This window comes from Arvicola amphibius, chromosome 10 (assembly GCF_903992535.2).
Source record: "Arvicola amphibius chromosome 10, mArvAmp1.2, whole genome shotgun sequence".
Taxonomy (NCBI): domain Eukaryota; kingdom Metazoa; phylum Chordata; class Mammalia; order Rodentia; family Cricetidae; genus Arvicola; species Arvicola amphibius.
The window spans coordinates 63,651,753-63,666,561 of NC_052056.1; the positions used below are offsets into that span (position 1 = coordinate 63,651,753).

The window sequence follows — 14,809 nt, forward strand, 5'->3', positions numbered from 1 at the left end:
GTACTTTAAAATTTTGGTTTTAAGAAAATGAATGGAGTGGGTCTTGCTGTTCCCTTCCTGGTTTGTTGGGTAGAGCCAGCCCTGCTTAAGTCAGTAGAATAAGTAGCACAGTCAGTCTTCCCAGCAGATACTACTTTGTGATGACTGAACATGACCCAGAGAATTTTAATTCATGCTCTAAAGAGTTTAAGGTATTCTTTCTGTAGCTTAAAGATGTCCAAATTTCAGCGCTCTAAACCGAGAGCTGGGGAGATGGCTCAGTAGGTAAGAATATGTGCCCCGCAAGTGTGAGCTAGAATCTCCAGCACCCACATAAACTGAAGAGAAAAGTAGTTTATTTTTTAATCTGCCCTTGTAAGAATGAAGGGAGACTTGGTTGTATCTGGGCAACATTCCAAGGCAGTGAGAATGCTGGCCAAAGAGCTTTGCTTGCAGCAGATGCCGGACTCCAAGATCTCATCTGAGCCTTGTTGTCATTGCCTTTCAGACATGCTAAGGAGCACCCTGTTGTGCACAGTGCTCGCACTCGTGCGCACCCAGACCTTCCCCTGCCCTAAATCCTGCAAGTGTGAGGTCCGCGATGCGGTGCAGTGCTCGGGAGGCAGCGTGGCTAGCATTGCCGCGCTGGGTCTGCCCAGGAACCTCACACACATGGTACTCTTCCGAATGGATCAGGGCGTTTTGCGGAACCACAGCTTCAGTGGCATGACAGTCCTGCAGCGCCTGATGCTCTCAAACAGCCACGTTTCCGCCATCGACCCCGGCACCTTCAATGACCTGATAAAACTAAAAACCCTCAGGTTGACGCGCAACAGAATCTCTCATCTTCCAGGCGCGCTCCTGGATAAGACTGCGCTCTTGGAACAGTTGTTCTTGGACCACAATTCACTAAGGGACCTTGACCAAAACCTGTTTCAGAGCCTGCTTAACCTGCAGGAGCTCTGTCTGAACCAGAATCAGCTCTCTTTTCTTCCTGCTAACCTTTTCACAAGCCTGCGGAAGCTGAAGGTGTTGGACTTATCGGGAAACAACCTGACCCACCTGCCCAAGGGATTGCTTGGGGCGCAGGTTAAACTTGAAACACTTCTGCTCTACTCAAACCAGCTCGAGTCTGTGGATTCGGGGCTTCTGGACAACCTGGGCGCCCTGACTGTGCTGAGACTGGACCGGAATCACCTCTATTCTGTCGCACCCGGTGCCTTCGACAGCCTCGGAAACCTGGGCTCCTTGACTCTGTCCAGAAACCGCCTGGTTTCTCTGCCACACGCGCTCTTCCTTCGTACCAGCCGCGTGACTTGGCTGACCCTGTTCGAGAACCCTCTGGAGGAGCTGCCGGAGGTGCTGTTCGGGGAGATGGTTGGTCTGCGGGAGCTGTGGCTGAACCCGCACCCAGCTGCGCCACGCTGCCCGCCGCCTTCTTCCGCAACCTGAGCGGCCTGCAGACGCTAGGGGTGACGCGGAACCCGCGCCTGAGCGCGCTCCCGCGCGGCGCGTTCCAGGGTCTGGCTGAGCTGCGCGTGCTAGCCCTGCACTCTAACGCCCTGACCGAGCTCCCGGACGACGCGCTGCGCGACCTCGGCCGCCTGCGCCAGGTGTCGCTGCGCCACAACCGGCTGCGGGCCCTGCCCCGCGGGCTCTTCCTCAACCTCAGCAGCCTCGAGACCGTGCAGCTGGAGCACAACCAGCTGGAGATGCTGCCTGGAGATGTGTTTGCGGCCCTGCCCCAGCTGACTCAGGTCCTGCTGGGTCACAACCCCTGGCTCTGCGACTGTGGTCTGTGGCCCTTCCTCCAGTGGCTGCGGCATCATCAAGACCTCCTGAACCGAGATGAGCCCCCGCAGTGCCATGGCCCGGAGCCACGCGCGGGCCTTTCGTTCTGGGACCTGCTGCAGGGTGACCCATGGTGCCCGCACCCTCGACGTCTGCCTCTCAAGCCTCTAGCCGAGAACACCCTGGAAGCCCCCGCCCCGTCCCAGCTGCCTCACAGCTCGCAGTCCCGCCCGTGGGTCCAACTGGTGGCCAAGGGTGAAGGTTCCGATCACAGCCTCTACTGGGGTCTTTATGTTCTGCTTTTAATAGCTCAGGCCATCATAGCCGGGATCATCGTGTTTATCATGATTAAAATCGGCCAGCTGTTTCGAACATTAATCAGAGAGAAGCTCTTGTTTAAGGCAATGGAAAATTCATGTAACTAATTAAAACGTGACCAGAGCAGTGTGGACGGGGCCCCAGGGAGAATCCAGTCAGGATGCTGCGCCCTTCCGCCTTTTCTCACGCCCCTTTCTTCTCTCCCCAGTTTTTTCTTCCTCTTTTTCTAGGCTTTCCCAGTGCTTGTTCCCTTCTGTTCCCCTCTCCTAAGACGTGCCTTTTGTAAATCGCTACTGCTTGCTAGCCTGTTCTCAGTTTCCTTCTCTGTTGTTAGCTTCCGTGGTGGGGGGTAGGAAACTTGGTTTGTTTTTGACTCACCTGATCCCACCCTGAGGCGCTTTCTTAGTTTCTGAATTTGAGGACACTCCTAGGTGGGCAAGACCTTCCTGCACCCAGCAAGGGTTGGGTAACATTTGCTGAAGGAACACCTGCATAAAACGAACCCTAGATCCCAGAGATGATGACCTTTCCCAGGAGAAAGCTGGAGTCTTCTTGTCTCTTTCTACTTGAAAGGAGATTCATGTCTGTTCTTTCTTGTTCTCATTTCGGGTTCATTGTGAGGACTGTTTGGGAGGGCTCTGGACTCTGATCCAGCGACGAGTTTTTGGGTAAGCCTCTTCTGTGATGGGCTGAGCTAGAACACACAGGAGCTCCCATCCCCGCCCCCAGGGACAAGGGCCACATCCTGGCACCCACTCCTGACCTGACTGGAATGGCTTTTGCCACTGATATGGGGTTGGGAACTCCCGTGGCCTGGCTCAGTCCATCACAGGAGGCTTGCTCGGAAAACAGGGCTCCACAGGAAACCAAAACCCGTCTGAGGGGTTCCGGAACTCATCTGAGAAGCCATGTGCCAGGAAGCTTGGGGAGCTCCGTGTGTCCCATTGGCCTCCTGGGAGTTTCCATTGCATTTGCACCAGGGAAATGTGTCATTTGGTTCCCATTTCCTAGAGGTAAATGCCACCTCATTTCACAGGCATTTACGGAGCTGTGCCCGTGTGATAGGTGCTCATGAACGTAATGATAGCTTGGTTTCCACGGACGGTGGTTGTAGCACATTCTCATTTATCCTTCCAATTGAGAGCAATTAAACCCTTGTTGCCTTAATTGGCTGTCTGTGCTTGGGAGAGGCAGTGGTTAAAACGCATGCACTGGGAACTGACAACTGCGGCTTCTGTCTCCGTGTCCCCATGTACTAACCCCTGAGGACTTTGTACACATACTCTGTAAGCCTGGGTTTCCTCATCCCTGAAAGGGATCAAAACAGTGCCGGCCTCACAGGGTTGGTGTGAGACTTAAAGGTAATAAAACACACAAAGACTTAACACAGTGCCCTGCGTACAGAAACTGCTCTGGAACAATAGTCAACTACTAAAGAGTATACAGTTACGTTCTCATCCCACACCCTCCTATTTCTGCGACACTTTGTAACCCTGCAGTCCAGGCTGCTTCTGAACTTGAGAGCGTCCTGTTTGAGCTCTGGGGTTATAGGGCTTGGGCTGCCATACTCAGCTGGTATCATGATTTTTAAAGAAGATATTTACCCCCTCTTATATAAAAGAGTAAACTTTCTCAAACAGAAGGTTACATCCAAACCAGCTATACCTGTCTGTCTATATCTGTGGCCTCAGTCCTGTGCGCTTGGGTTCTGCTCACAGGCCACAGCCGTGGATCCTCCCAATGCCATCAGGGCACATGGTGGAGAAAGAGCTGGATCATGACATCTGTCTGCATGTACTTCTTCAACACCAGCTTCAACTATCGCCTCCTTGGTGACGCCCTCCCTTTTCCTCACTGTGTGCTTCCTGTATGTGCTGCTTCTTGGGTGCTGGGAACCACCACCCTCTGTCTGGTCCTGTGTGTTATTTTAGGGTATCTGGAGCCACTTATAATTTAAAATCCAGATTTGTGTGTGTGTGTGTGTGTGTGTGTGTGTGTGTGTGTGTGTGTGTGAAATGCAGACTCAATTCTAACCACTATTATCTGAGGCACGCTTTCTCCCATGAAGCCTATTTTGTTCACCTGTAGGATGAAGGTAACAGTTGTCCCTGCTAGGTAATCTCTGCTAGGTAATCTCTGCTAAGTAAAGACAGTGGGTTGGTCTCTGGGGCCCAGTGGCAGCTGTTTTGATGGGCTAGTCTAGAACCCACATGTTCTAATGCTTCTCCCTGCCACTTCATGTGTTGTTCATTTGGCAAATTAATTTACTATTCTATACCAAGCTCTCTGGTAAGTAGAGAGGCAAAGCCAGGGGTGAAACAAAATGCCCACTCACTTCTACGGGGTTCTGCCCTGGGGTCCTGCCAGCTGTGAGGTTGTCCCAAACTCCAGGACATTCAGAACCAAAGTGTGGGGGACAGCTTCAGACACTTGAGCCAGCTTCATGATGTATTCAGACTTCTCTCTCTTTACCTCAAACTCACAGAGATCCACCTGCCTCTGCCTCCCGAGGGCTGGGATTAAAGGTGTGCACCACCACCGCCCAGCGCTTGATTCAATTTTTAAACAGTGTCAAAAACAGCAAGTTATATTGGAAGCCCTGTGGAATCTCTTCCTCGACTTTATTCCCTTTACTCTTTATAAAGCAAAAAAGTTACTCAATAAATCTTAATGATGCTACATACAATGGTCTTCAGCTTTTCCTGAACTAGGATACTTTTGAGATTTATCAGTATGATGATTTAGTTCTAGGACACTTGATATTTATATAATATTCTGTTGAGTGAATATACTATGATTTGCCACTTCCCTTTTGTTTGTTTTGGGTTTGGGTTTTGTTTTGAGACAGGGTCTCTCTGCATAGCTCTGGCTGTCCTGGAACTCACTGTGTAGATCAGGCTAGCCTTGAACTCCTAGGGATCCACTTGCCTCCCCAACATTGGGATTAAAGGTATGTGCACTTGGCTCTCTCTCTTCTCTCCTCTCTCTCTCGCTCTCTCTCTCTCTCTCTCTCTCTCTCTCTCATAGTGGTCATACTCTGCAGTTCATGTTAATGTCGGATTTTTTATATTTTAGTGAATCTGGTAGGTATAAAATAGTTTCTTTAGAAATATATTATCTCTGTGTGTGCTCGTGTGTGCATATGTATGTATGTGTGTGTTCCCATGTGCATGCCACTGTGTGCATGTGGAGGTCTGAGGACAGTTTGTGGAATCTGTTCTCTCCTTCCGCCTTTATGTGGGTTCCAGGGATCACTGGGCAAGCCCCTTTACCACCGAGTCACTTCCATGGCCCTAAAATAGTTTCTCATTGCTGTTTGATCTTGGTTTCCTGGCAAGTAATGAAATTCAGATATCTTAAAATGTTTTTTAAACACTGAGATTTCTTTTTCTGGAAATGATCTGCACACACACTGATCAATTTACACTGACTCATTTTGTCTTTTTCTTATTGATTTCTATGAATTTTTTTACATGTGGACATTAATCTTCTATAAGATGCATGTGTTGTATCTTCTTTCAATTATGGCTTTTATTGGTTTTGTCCTGTTTTTGTTGTTTGTGTGTGGTATTGTCATTTATTTTTTTCTTCGAGTTTCCTGTCAGATCTCAGAGCCTTGCACTTGCTAGGCGAGGTCTCCACCACTGACCTATGACCTTACACATGACTATCTTATGGCTGGCAATAACCCCCAAAACTGCTGCTTCTTATTAAAACTTTATACTCAACATTTACTTATTTTTACATTTAAAAACCTTGTCTGCACTGGCTAACCAATAGCTATCATCTTCACAGTAAGTGGCGCCAAACTGCATCTTAATTTCCTGACTGATGTTCTCCACTGTAAATGGGTCCTTTCAAGCTCTGGTTTGCTGAGTACTTTTAAATCACGAGTGGATGTTGAATTTTAGCAGATTTTGTCACGTCTACCAAGACGCTTTAGTCTTTCTCCTTTGGTATGGTCAAATGGTAGATGACTTTATAAATTTATTTATTTATTTATTTATTGTGTATACAATATTCTGTCTGTATGTATGTCTGCAGGCCAGAAGAGGGCACCAAACCTCATTACAGATGGTTGTGAGCCACCATGTGGTTGCTGGGAATTGAACTCAGGACCTTTGGAAGAGCAGGGAATGCTCTTAACCACTGAGCCATCTCTCCAGCCCCGACTTTATAAATTTTTATGCCTGCATTTTGAAGTTTTCTCAGGCTCTGAAAGCTTATCAGTTTTGAGCTTTTTTTTTTTAAAGATCCTTTAAATTTATATAAGGTCTTGATGTACAAATATGATCCCTCTGAGATGTCTTTGTTGTTTTTTATTCCTCTCGAATCCTTGGCTATTTTACTCCACATTTTAAAACTGAAGCGCATATGAAGGAGTCATCGAGGGCAAGGTTTGTTTTTGGCCACTGGGATAGCAAGCTGTTTTTGTTTGCTAATTCTTGGTTCTAAGAACTTCATCCACACCACTCCTCCCGACTCCAGCTCCTTCTGTTCCTCCCTGGATCCCTCCCAAATTCATGACATCTTCTTTAAGTGTGTGTGTGTGTGTGTGTGTGTGTGTGTGTGTGTGTGTGTGTGTGTGTGCCTCTGTTTAGTGTTACTTGTATGGACATGTCTGGATCTGCCCACCTTGGATTGGACAACCTATCTTAAAGGAAATGGACACTCCCCCCGTCCCCCAGTCTCTCACCAGCCATCAGCCACCTGCATCTTTCCATCTAGGGCAGGGTCTTGTGAATTTCCCTGTTCATGTTGGCATGTCAGCTGGTGATGTCATTATACTGCCTTGTCCGGGTGACCATCGTGTTGAGAGCTCAAGGATGCAGCTTCCCTGTCACGGATGTCCAGGGGTTGGGACTTTGTTTTGTTGTTGTTTATGGAGAGTTTTGTCCAAGTTGTGTCATCTCTTTAAATAACTTGCTTCTTTTTCCTGTTCCCTTCGGCTGGAAGCAGAAGCCGCTGTTCTACGCTAGCTTTCAAATAACTCCCTGGCTTTCGTCCTCACGTATCATACCTGTGTTCAGCCCTCCATGAGGTTTCCTTAGGAAGGTGGCATCTCTCCACCCACACTGACCGCGGCTTCCTCCGCACCTACCACTCCCTCCACTGTTTGTTTCATAAACCTGCCAGGATATGAACTCCATTGAGGACCCTCTCCACTGCCTGCGATGCTGAGCCTTACGCCATCTCAGTTCCTTTACTACCATCCGGATGCAGCCCTTGGAATCCACACGTGGTCCTGGGAATGGGAGGCCATACCTGTATGAAGTCTATCTGCTTCTCTTCTAACTCTGGAGTTCTGGAAGGTTCCCTGTCTTCTGGGAAGACTCAGATCCTCCTTGCCCTGGGTCCCTCCTGTAGGATGTCTCCCGTCTACCCCCGCCTCCCTTTGTGGGGTGTGCTTGGTTTACCATCCTAGAACCTCAATAGATGGGGACCTGAGCCTCTGCTGGTGCTGGAACTGACTCTGTCTGTTCTGAGGGAAGTTTCTCTGGGCTTCCCAGCCTTTAAAGCTCACCATTCCTTCCAGGGTGTGCCGCAGGCAGGGAGATTCCAGGACTCACTACCCAGCAGCCTGCACCCCCTTATTAGGCCCTGGAATGTTACAGGATGATCCATCAGCATCGTAAAGAAACAAACATTAATTGAGTCCAGTGGCTGCTCTGGAGTGAGAGGGTGACACCCGAGGGGAGAAAACAATGAGCAGCCTCTGCCCAGTGACCCTCAGCCCAGCCCTCCACCCCCTACCTGCTTGACCACGGTGCCAGTGATCCCTGGGTTTGATTAGTCAGCATGGCCCTGGTGTTTCTAAATCCAGCCCTTGGGAGAGCTCTGGATTTCAGGGGCTGTGCAACCAATGTACCTTTAGTGACCACTAAGCACGCCCTCTACTGTGATCCCAGTTGTCCCTTACAACCAACCAGGAGATAGACAATATTAGTCCTCCTTACAGCTGACAAGAACACGAGGTTCAGAGTGGAGGAGTGAGCTCCTTTGGTGACAGGAGAACTATCACGGATCACCAGTCTCCTAGCTACCAAATGCACACTCCCTTTTCTCTGGGCATGGACCAGACTAGCTGATACAGAGGCCTGTCTGACAAGGGAACACTCCTAGCCATACTGATCTAGGGGCTCTAGTCCTTCAAGTATGAAATGAGCTACCTGAGAGCTGAATATTACTTGGGGGAAGGGGAGGACTTGGCTTTTGATGAAGAGAAAATCAGAATATAAAAAGAAAAATGGGCCAGGCAGTGGTGGCTCACGCCTTTAATCCCAGTACTTGGGAGGCAGAGGCAGGCAGATCTCTTGAGTTCGAGGCCAGCCTGGTCTACAAGAGCTAGTTCCAGGACATGCTCCAAAGCAATACAGAGAAACCCTGTTTCGAAAAAACAAAAGAAAGGAAGGAAGGAAGGAGGGAGGGAAGGGGGGGAGGGAGGGAGGGAGGGAAGGAAGGAAGGAAGGAAAAAGAAATGGATGGAGAGGAAGTAAAGAAGAAGGAAGGTCAGGAGAGAAAGGAAGGATTTTAAGGGTGGGGCCATTACTGACAGCAGCTACAGGCTGCTCCTTATCCAGCAGGAACCAAGGCCCACAACTCTCCACTGACTCAGTTTCTCCATTCTTCCCAGGTGTAAGATGGTAAGGCAAATACAAGTGTCATTCACACAGAAGCTCTCAGGCAGGGAGGAGTCCTCCGTCACTGCTCACTAGGACAGCAAGCTCATGTCTGTTCTATTCCCTCCCTCCACCCTCGAGACAGGGCCAATAAAGTGACTCGGAGATAACAGGTTTATGGGAGGTCTAAAGCCTTTTCTATGTCTTTCCTGTGTCCAGATACCCCACTGCCAAAGCTTCCCCCCTCTCCCCCAGAAATACCTGGCTGAAGCGGCCAGACCCCTGGAAGACAGAAATATCCAAGCGACATCAATTTACTTTCCGTGTGATGTGAAAAGAGAAAGGACATCAGTATCTTTTTTTTGGTCCCCTTTAAGCTCAAAGTTTAGATTCATCCTTGGCTTGGGTTCTTCTTAGTTGATTTGTAAGTCAGAACTAGAGGAGATGGCATCAATGAAATTTGGCCATCGGCCCTGCTTTGATAAAGGTATTCTCTGCTAAAATGTTGACTTGCAACCTACCAAAGGGATTTAGGACGAACACAGGCTACCCCACAATGAGCCTCGGGGAACCTCTTGGATCTCTTAGAGCACTGTGCACCCTGGCCCTCCCTTGCACAACCCTCACAGTGGTTAGCTGAAGTCCCTGAGCACTGGGAGGGGTATTAATCTTTCCAGCAATGATGGAGACGTTAGGATTGTAGTACAGTTAACAGCTCTGCACAGGGAAAAGTCTTCCTTAGTTGAGTCCTGATGCTTGATTGCTCCTCCATGGGGAATAAGGACTGGAAGCAGCCAAGCAGATCTTGACTCTTTCTTAAAAACAAGTAACCAAACCAAGGACAAAAACAAAGTATGCTATCATGCTCTGCATGGTAGCCTGCCACCTATAGCTCCCACCCATGCCAAGGACTTCTGCATAGAAATCTAGCAAAGCCTTAGTCCGGTCCAATGTGATCGTTCCCACAGGGAGACTTTGCGGTTCTCCAACCATAGGAGGCAGATTAAAAGCCTCCGACATGCCCCTTCCTAAATCCCAGGCCATTGGACGTGTTATCTTAAACAGCAAAGGAGACTCTGTAGAAATCATCCGATCAAGGATTCAGTAGAAGGTTCCAGGGATATCTAAAAAGCCCCCAGTGACCACTGGAGTATTCCCCAGCAAAAGAAAGAGGCAAGAGATGAAGGCATGGTGCTGCTGACTCTGAACATGGTGAGAGAAGCCAGGATTTAAGGAACGTGGTAGCCTGCACTGGAAAGGTATGGAGCTGACTCTTCCCGGCCTCCAGTGGAACACGGCCACCCTTCCTCTCAACCCAGGGAGGCTTGTTCTGGGCTTGGGGTTGCTCACGGAAGCAGCACTAAGAAAGGAAGCGTCTCGTTTTCCTGTTTGATATGTGGCATCTAGTCTGCATCACTGTGGCTGTGCTTGAGTCAGTTTCCTTAGCGGGTGTTCCTCAAGCAAAAATGACATGTGCTTATCTTTCCTCTCATGCGCTGTGTGGGGCTTAATGAACAGTGGGTAGTCCTGGTGGGCACGATCCCCCATGAATGTGGAATGCATGAGTTGGCAGCTGGGACGGGCCATCTTGAATGCCTGCTGTGCTCTTGGGAGCAGGTACCTGCTGGCCCATGACCCCGTGGCCTTCTGAAAGGTAGCTCTTCTTTACTGAGGTTTTATTTTGGAAGACCACCACACACATTTACGTATCCTGGGCCTTAGATGTCCGTGTCTTTGTCTTTTAGGATAAGCATTTCTCTCATGTCTTAGACCAAGGCATCAGTGCAAATGTCAGGAAGGGAGAGGGGTCTCAGGTCACTAGAGGAAGCGTGATTTGTAATGCTGTCTTCCAACTTGAACATTCTGTTATACACTGACAACCACAGTTAGGTGTTGATTTGTTTAGTGTTGAACCCATTAGCAAGCAGATACCAGGTGTCTTGTTTAAGGTCATTTCAAAGGAATGGGGTCCAGGGAAGACCCAGAAGTAGTGGAGTATTTGCTGGGTCAGAGGAGGAACTCTTGCACTGTCCAAGGCTCTAGTGGCCCAGTACACCAGCAGAAGCTTCCTCAAGCCAAGCAGCCTTAGGCTGGAAGGAAAGAATGTTGGATGGAGACAGGAGTGGGACTGGAAAATGGCCTCTGAGATCCCTGTACCACAAACAGTCCATGGCTAATTACCCCCTTACCCTGGGCTGAACTGGGTGGGTCTGGGTGTAACCTACCAACCCAGTCACTGGTCAACTGAGACACTGACTGTGACCTTGCTGAGCCACCTGTTGAGTCGAAGGGCACTTTGCAAAAACTGTCCTGGCTCGGATGCTTCATGCCCTGGGGTCAGCCTGCATTCCTCAGACAAGCATACCAAACCAGCTGCGCCCAATAACAGGCTTTTTGAGAAGCTGTTTCTAGGGGAGGGGGCCTCTCACAGGTATCCTCTTCCAGGCTGGCAGAGTCACCTGGTCCTCCATCAGGTCACGCCGATCATCTTCAGGCTTCAGATAATGGGACTGAGATGTCCCGGATGCAGACAGGCATCTGTTCTTTGGTACTCTTACGTGTGAAGCAGGAGCCAGGAGCATAGGGACTTCCCACCTCAGGGTCTGACTCCTGGACCCCAACCTTCTCCTTTCTCACTTTCCTTCCCCGCCCTCTACCTTGATTCCATTAAGACCACCTCCCCAATCACCTGTCCTTCCCACACAGTCTGCACCTGAATGGCTGGTCCCTGCTCCCCTCTCCTCACAGTCAAACAGCTCTACAAATTGTCCCTTTTCAGATTAGGTAGACAGTCCGTGACAGTGTCTGCCCTACAGTCTCCATCCATGCATGCCCCCACAGTTCTAGCCACGACTAGCACAAACACCTGCCAGTGGTTCTCAGGGCTCCTGACTGAAGAGGGCCCTTCTGAATTCGGTCACCTTGGCATCCTTGGTCCTCACGTTAGTTAGCTGCTGCCTGGGAGTCCTGAGTACAGTGGTGGTGGGTGAAGGTGAGAGTTTCCTAGCTGGATCCTCAGCCTGTCTCTGTCATAAAGAGAACACTGCAGCAGCACAGGGGGGCTTACTGGGGACCTGATGTTGCCTCAAAGCTGATGGCCATGAGCAGTTGTTTTGGGGACAAAGGTGGTGACAGTAGAGACTGAAGGGGCTTTGTGACCCTGGAGCTCCTGCATTTTTCTTTCCTTCTGTGGCACTGCTGCTCTGCTGTTTTGCTTTCCCTTCCCTTCCCTTCCCTTCCCTTCCCTTCCCTTCCCTTCCCTTCCCTTCCCTTCCCTTCCCTTCCCTTCAATTCCCTTCCCTTCAATTCTCTTCCCTTCCTTTCCTTTCCTTCCTTTCTTTTTTTTTTTTTTTTTTTTTTTTTTTTTTTTTCTTGAGACAGGGTTTCTTTGTGTAAAAGCCCTGGCTGTTCTGGAACTCATTCTGTAGTCCATGCTGGACTCGAGCTTAGAGATCCACCTACCTTTGCCTCCCGAGTTCTGGGGTTGAAGATATGAGCCACCTTGCTTTTGGCCCCTTCACATAGATTAACCGAGATCAAGTGATTGTTTTGTAGAGCATTTAGAAGACTTGCTTTAGAAGAGGCTGTTTTCAGAGAAACAGTCTGACTTCTGAGGTGGAAAGGTCCCACCCTTTGACAGTAGGCTGCAAGGGCATTGTCAGCCTCAAGGCCCTGTGGTTTCAAAGTCCAGACAAGAGGATTAATGCTTAAGGAGAGTTGCCGAGAGGAGAAATGTGGCTTATCTCTTCCTTTTGACGGCCACAGATGCACCTCAAACAAGCCTGAAGACCAGAGGGTAGGAATCTGGCTCTTGGTAGGCTCTCCTGTTTGCCTGTGGTGGCGCCCTCAGCCCTGTGAGACGACATACCTCTGTCTCATGAGAACCTATAGTTGGGACGACTGTTGAGCAGGTTTGGACTAGTGTCAGTGCTCCCTGCAAAGACCCTTATGGGGGATGTCCCAGCTGGTCCTTGCCTCAGGTCACTTACCCTCCTCTTTGGTGCCTCACCATTGTGTATGCCACACTAGTGGACATAATGCCTTTCTCTGATTGCCTGCTAGGAGGCTTCAGGAGATATCTGGTCTACCACTGCAAGGTTCTTTGGCCATCTCGTCTGGGCTTCTCTCAAATGTTCAGCCTCTTCTCTCTGCCACTTACTGCTGAAGTCTGCCCCTGCCCCATGCCCAGCCAGACCTCATTCTCTTCCCTCAAGCCCTGCCTATCTGAAGGCAGGTTCACAGAGTCCTTAGTGTCTGAGCAGCAATCGGCTGCATGTCCCGAATCCACTGGGGACATTGCCTGGCAGGTCATGGAGGGCTGTCATCACGTGCCCTCTGACTAGCACAGAGGCAGCCACGTCACTGCCTTCTCTATCCAAGCCCTATAGTGTTTGTCTCTGTGGCTGTGGCGTCTGCTGCCTCTCGCCTGTGTCACAGGTATGGAGAGGATGCCGAGACTACCTTTAAAAATGTAAATGTGTTTGTTTTTGTCATTTATGATACTGGGACCACAGGACTTGGCTCATGCTAGGTGACTGTTTTGCCGCTGAGCTATTATTTAAGAGACAAGGCTCATTAAACCGTGCAGGCTGGCCTTGAATGATTAGACTTCCTGCCTCAGCTCCCCCAAGTAGCTGGGATTATAGGCTTGTGCCACCAGGCTTGACAAAATTTCTTTTAATGGCTTAACATTAAATGGCAGAAAAGTGCATGAATCCTACCTGTGCACAGCTGAGTAGAGGAGGACCATGGAATGAACGCTGAGTGTTTACTTTGGTCATATCCCTGGTTCCCTGTTAGCGCTTTGCTTTCTTAGCTTTAATTTAGGCAACCTTGTTGCATTTTATGTGAACTGCTCAACTCTTTTCTAGATGAGGCATCAGGAGGATACACGAGTTAATGGACTGGGTAGATTCGGAGGTCTCTGACGTGATCATGAAGAGCCTGGGCTCGAGGACCTCAGCTCAGCCCTCCATGTGAGAAACTGTCTGGTACTAATAGAAGGGATAGATTAGGGTGAGAGCAGGGCAGAGCCCAGGAGTTATCCCTAGCCAGCCTGACTCCGGCTGTATCGCTTACCCATCGTGTTGTAACCACATGTTCCCTATGCTCTCTGAAGTGTTGAGCAGCATTCTGACTTTCCTGCCTTCAGAGCCGTCTGCTGTAGGAAGAAGGGCTAAGTCCTTTTCATCCTCTTCACGGCTTAGGAAGGAAACAGCTAATGCTATTGCCAAGCCTGTGGCTCCCAGAATTGAGGTGTGGCTCTGAAGTAGAACCCAGGTTCACAACTGTCATTTCCTATGTACTCAGTGACTGTTTGGTAGCCCTTGCCTGTAATCCCACCACAGGAAAGGCTGAGGCCATAGGGTGGCCATGAGCTTAAGGCCAGCCTGAGCTACACAGTGAGTTTCATGCCTGCCTGAACTACAATGTGAAACCGTGTCTTGAAGAAATCAAAACAAAGCAAGCCAACAACAACAATAACAACAGACCGCTAACAAGAAGCAAAACACAGAACAGTTATCCAGACTGGAAGATCCATGTGTGGTCCCAGCATGCAGACTCAAGAGGGCCCTGAGTATAATGATCCAAGTTCAGATCCTCAGCACACACTTTAAAAATTCAGGAGCAGAGCCAGGTGGTGGCGGCGCACGCCTTTAATCCCAGCACTTGGGAGGCAGAGGCAGGCCGATCTCTGTGAGTTTGAGGCCAGCCTGGTCTATTTAGCAAGTTCCAGGACAGGCTCCAAAGCTACAGAGAAACCCTGTCTCAGAAAAAAAAAAATCCAGGAGTGGGGGCACACCCACCCATAACCCCATCATCTTAGGGGCTAGAGACAAGAGGATCCAATCACCAGGCTCGCCAACTGCTGGCTTATCTTTAGGTTCAGTGATAGGCTATCAAGGAAATAAGAAACCGAGTGACCACCTATTGAGAGCAAGGACTGGTGGATACAAATACGAATCTAAAGAGATTTCTCCTCCTCTCCTCTCCTCTCCTCTCCTTACCTCCACCCTTTTCTTCCTTCATTCCCAGATGAAACCATTTTGGTTTTTTTTGTTTTTTGTTTTTTGTTTTTTTTTTTTTTTAAAGTAAAGATG

At 49.3% G+C, this 14,809-nt stretch overlaps 1 protein-coding gene across 1 annotated transcript; it reads left to right on the plus strand.

Moving 5' to 3' along the window:
- Positions 1-489: 489 nt before the first annotated feature.
- On the plus strand, positions 490-2,195 carry Gp5 (glycoprotein V platelet). Its single transcript, XM_038344609.1, is given in 2 exon segments — positions 490-1,383; positions 1,386-2,195. Coding segments are annotated over 2 exon segments (1,704 nt in total).
- Positions 2,196-14,809: the final 12,614 nt, after the last annotated feature.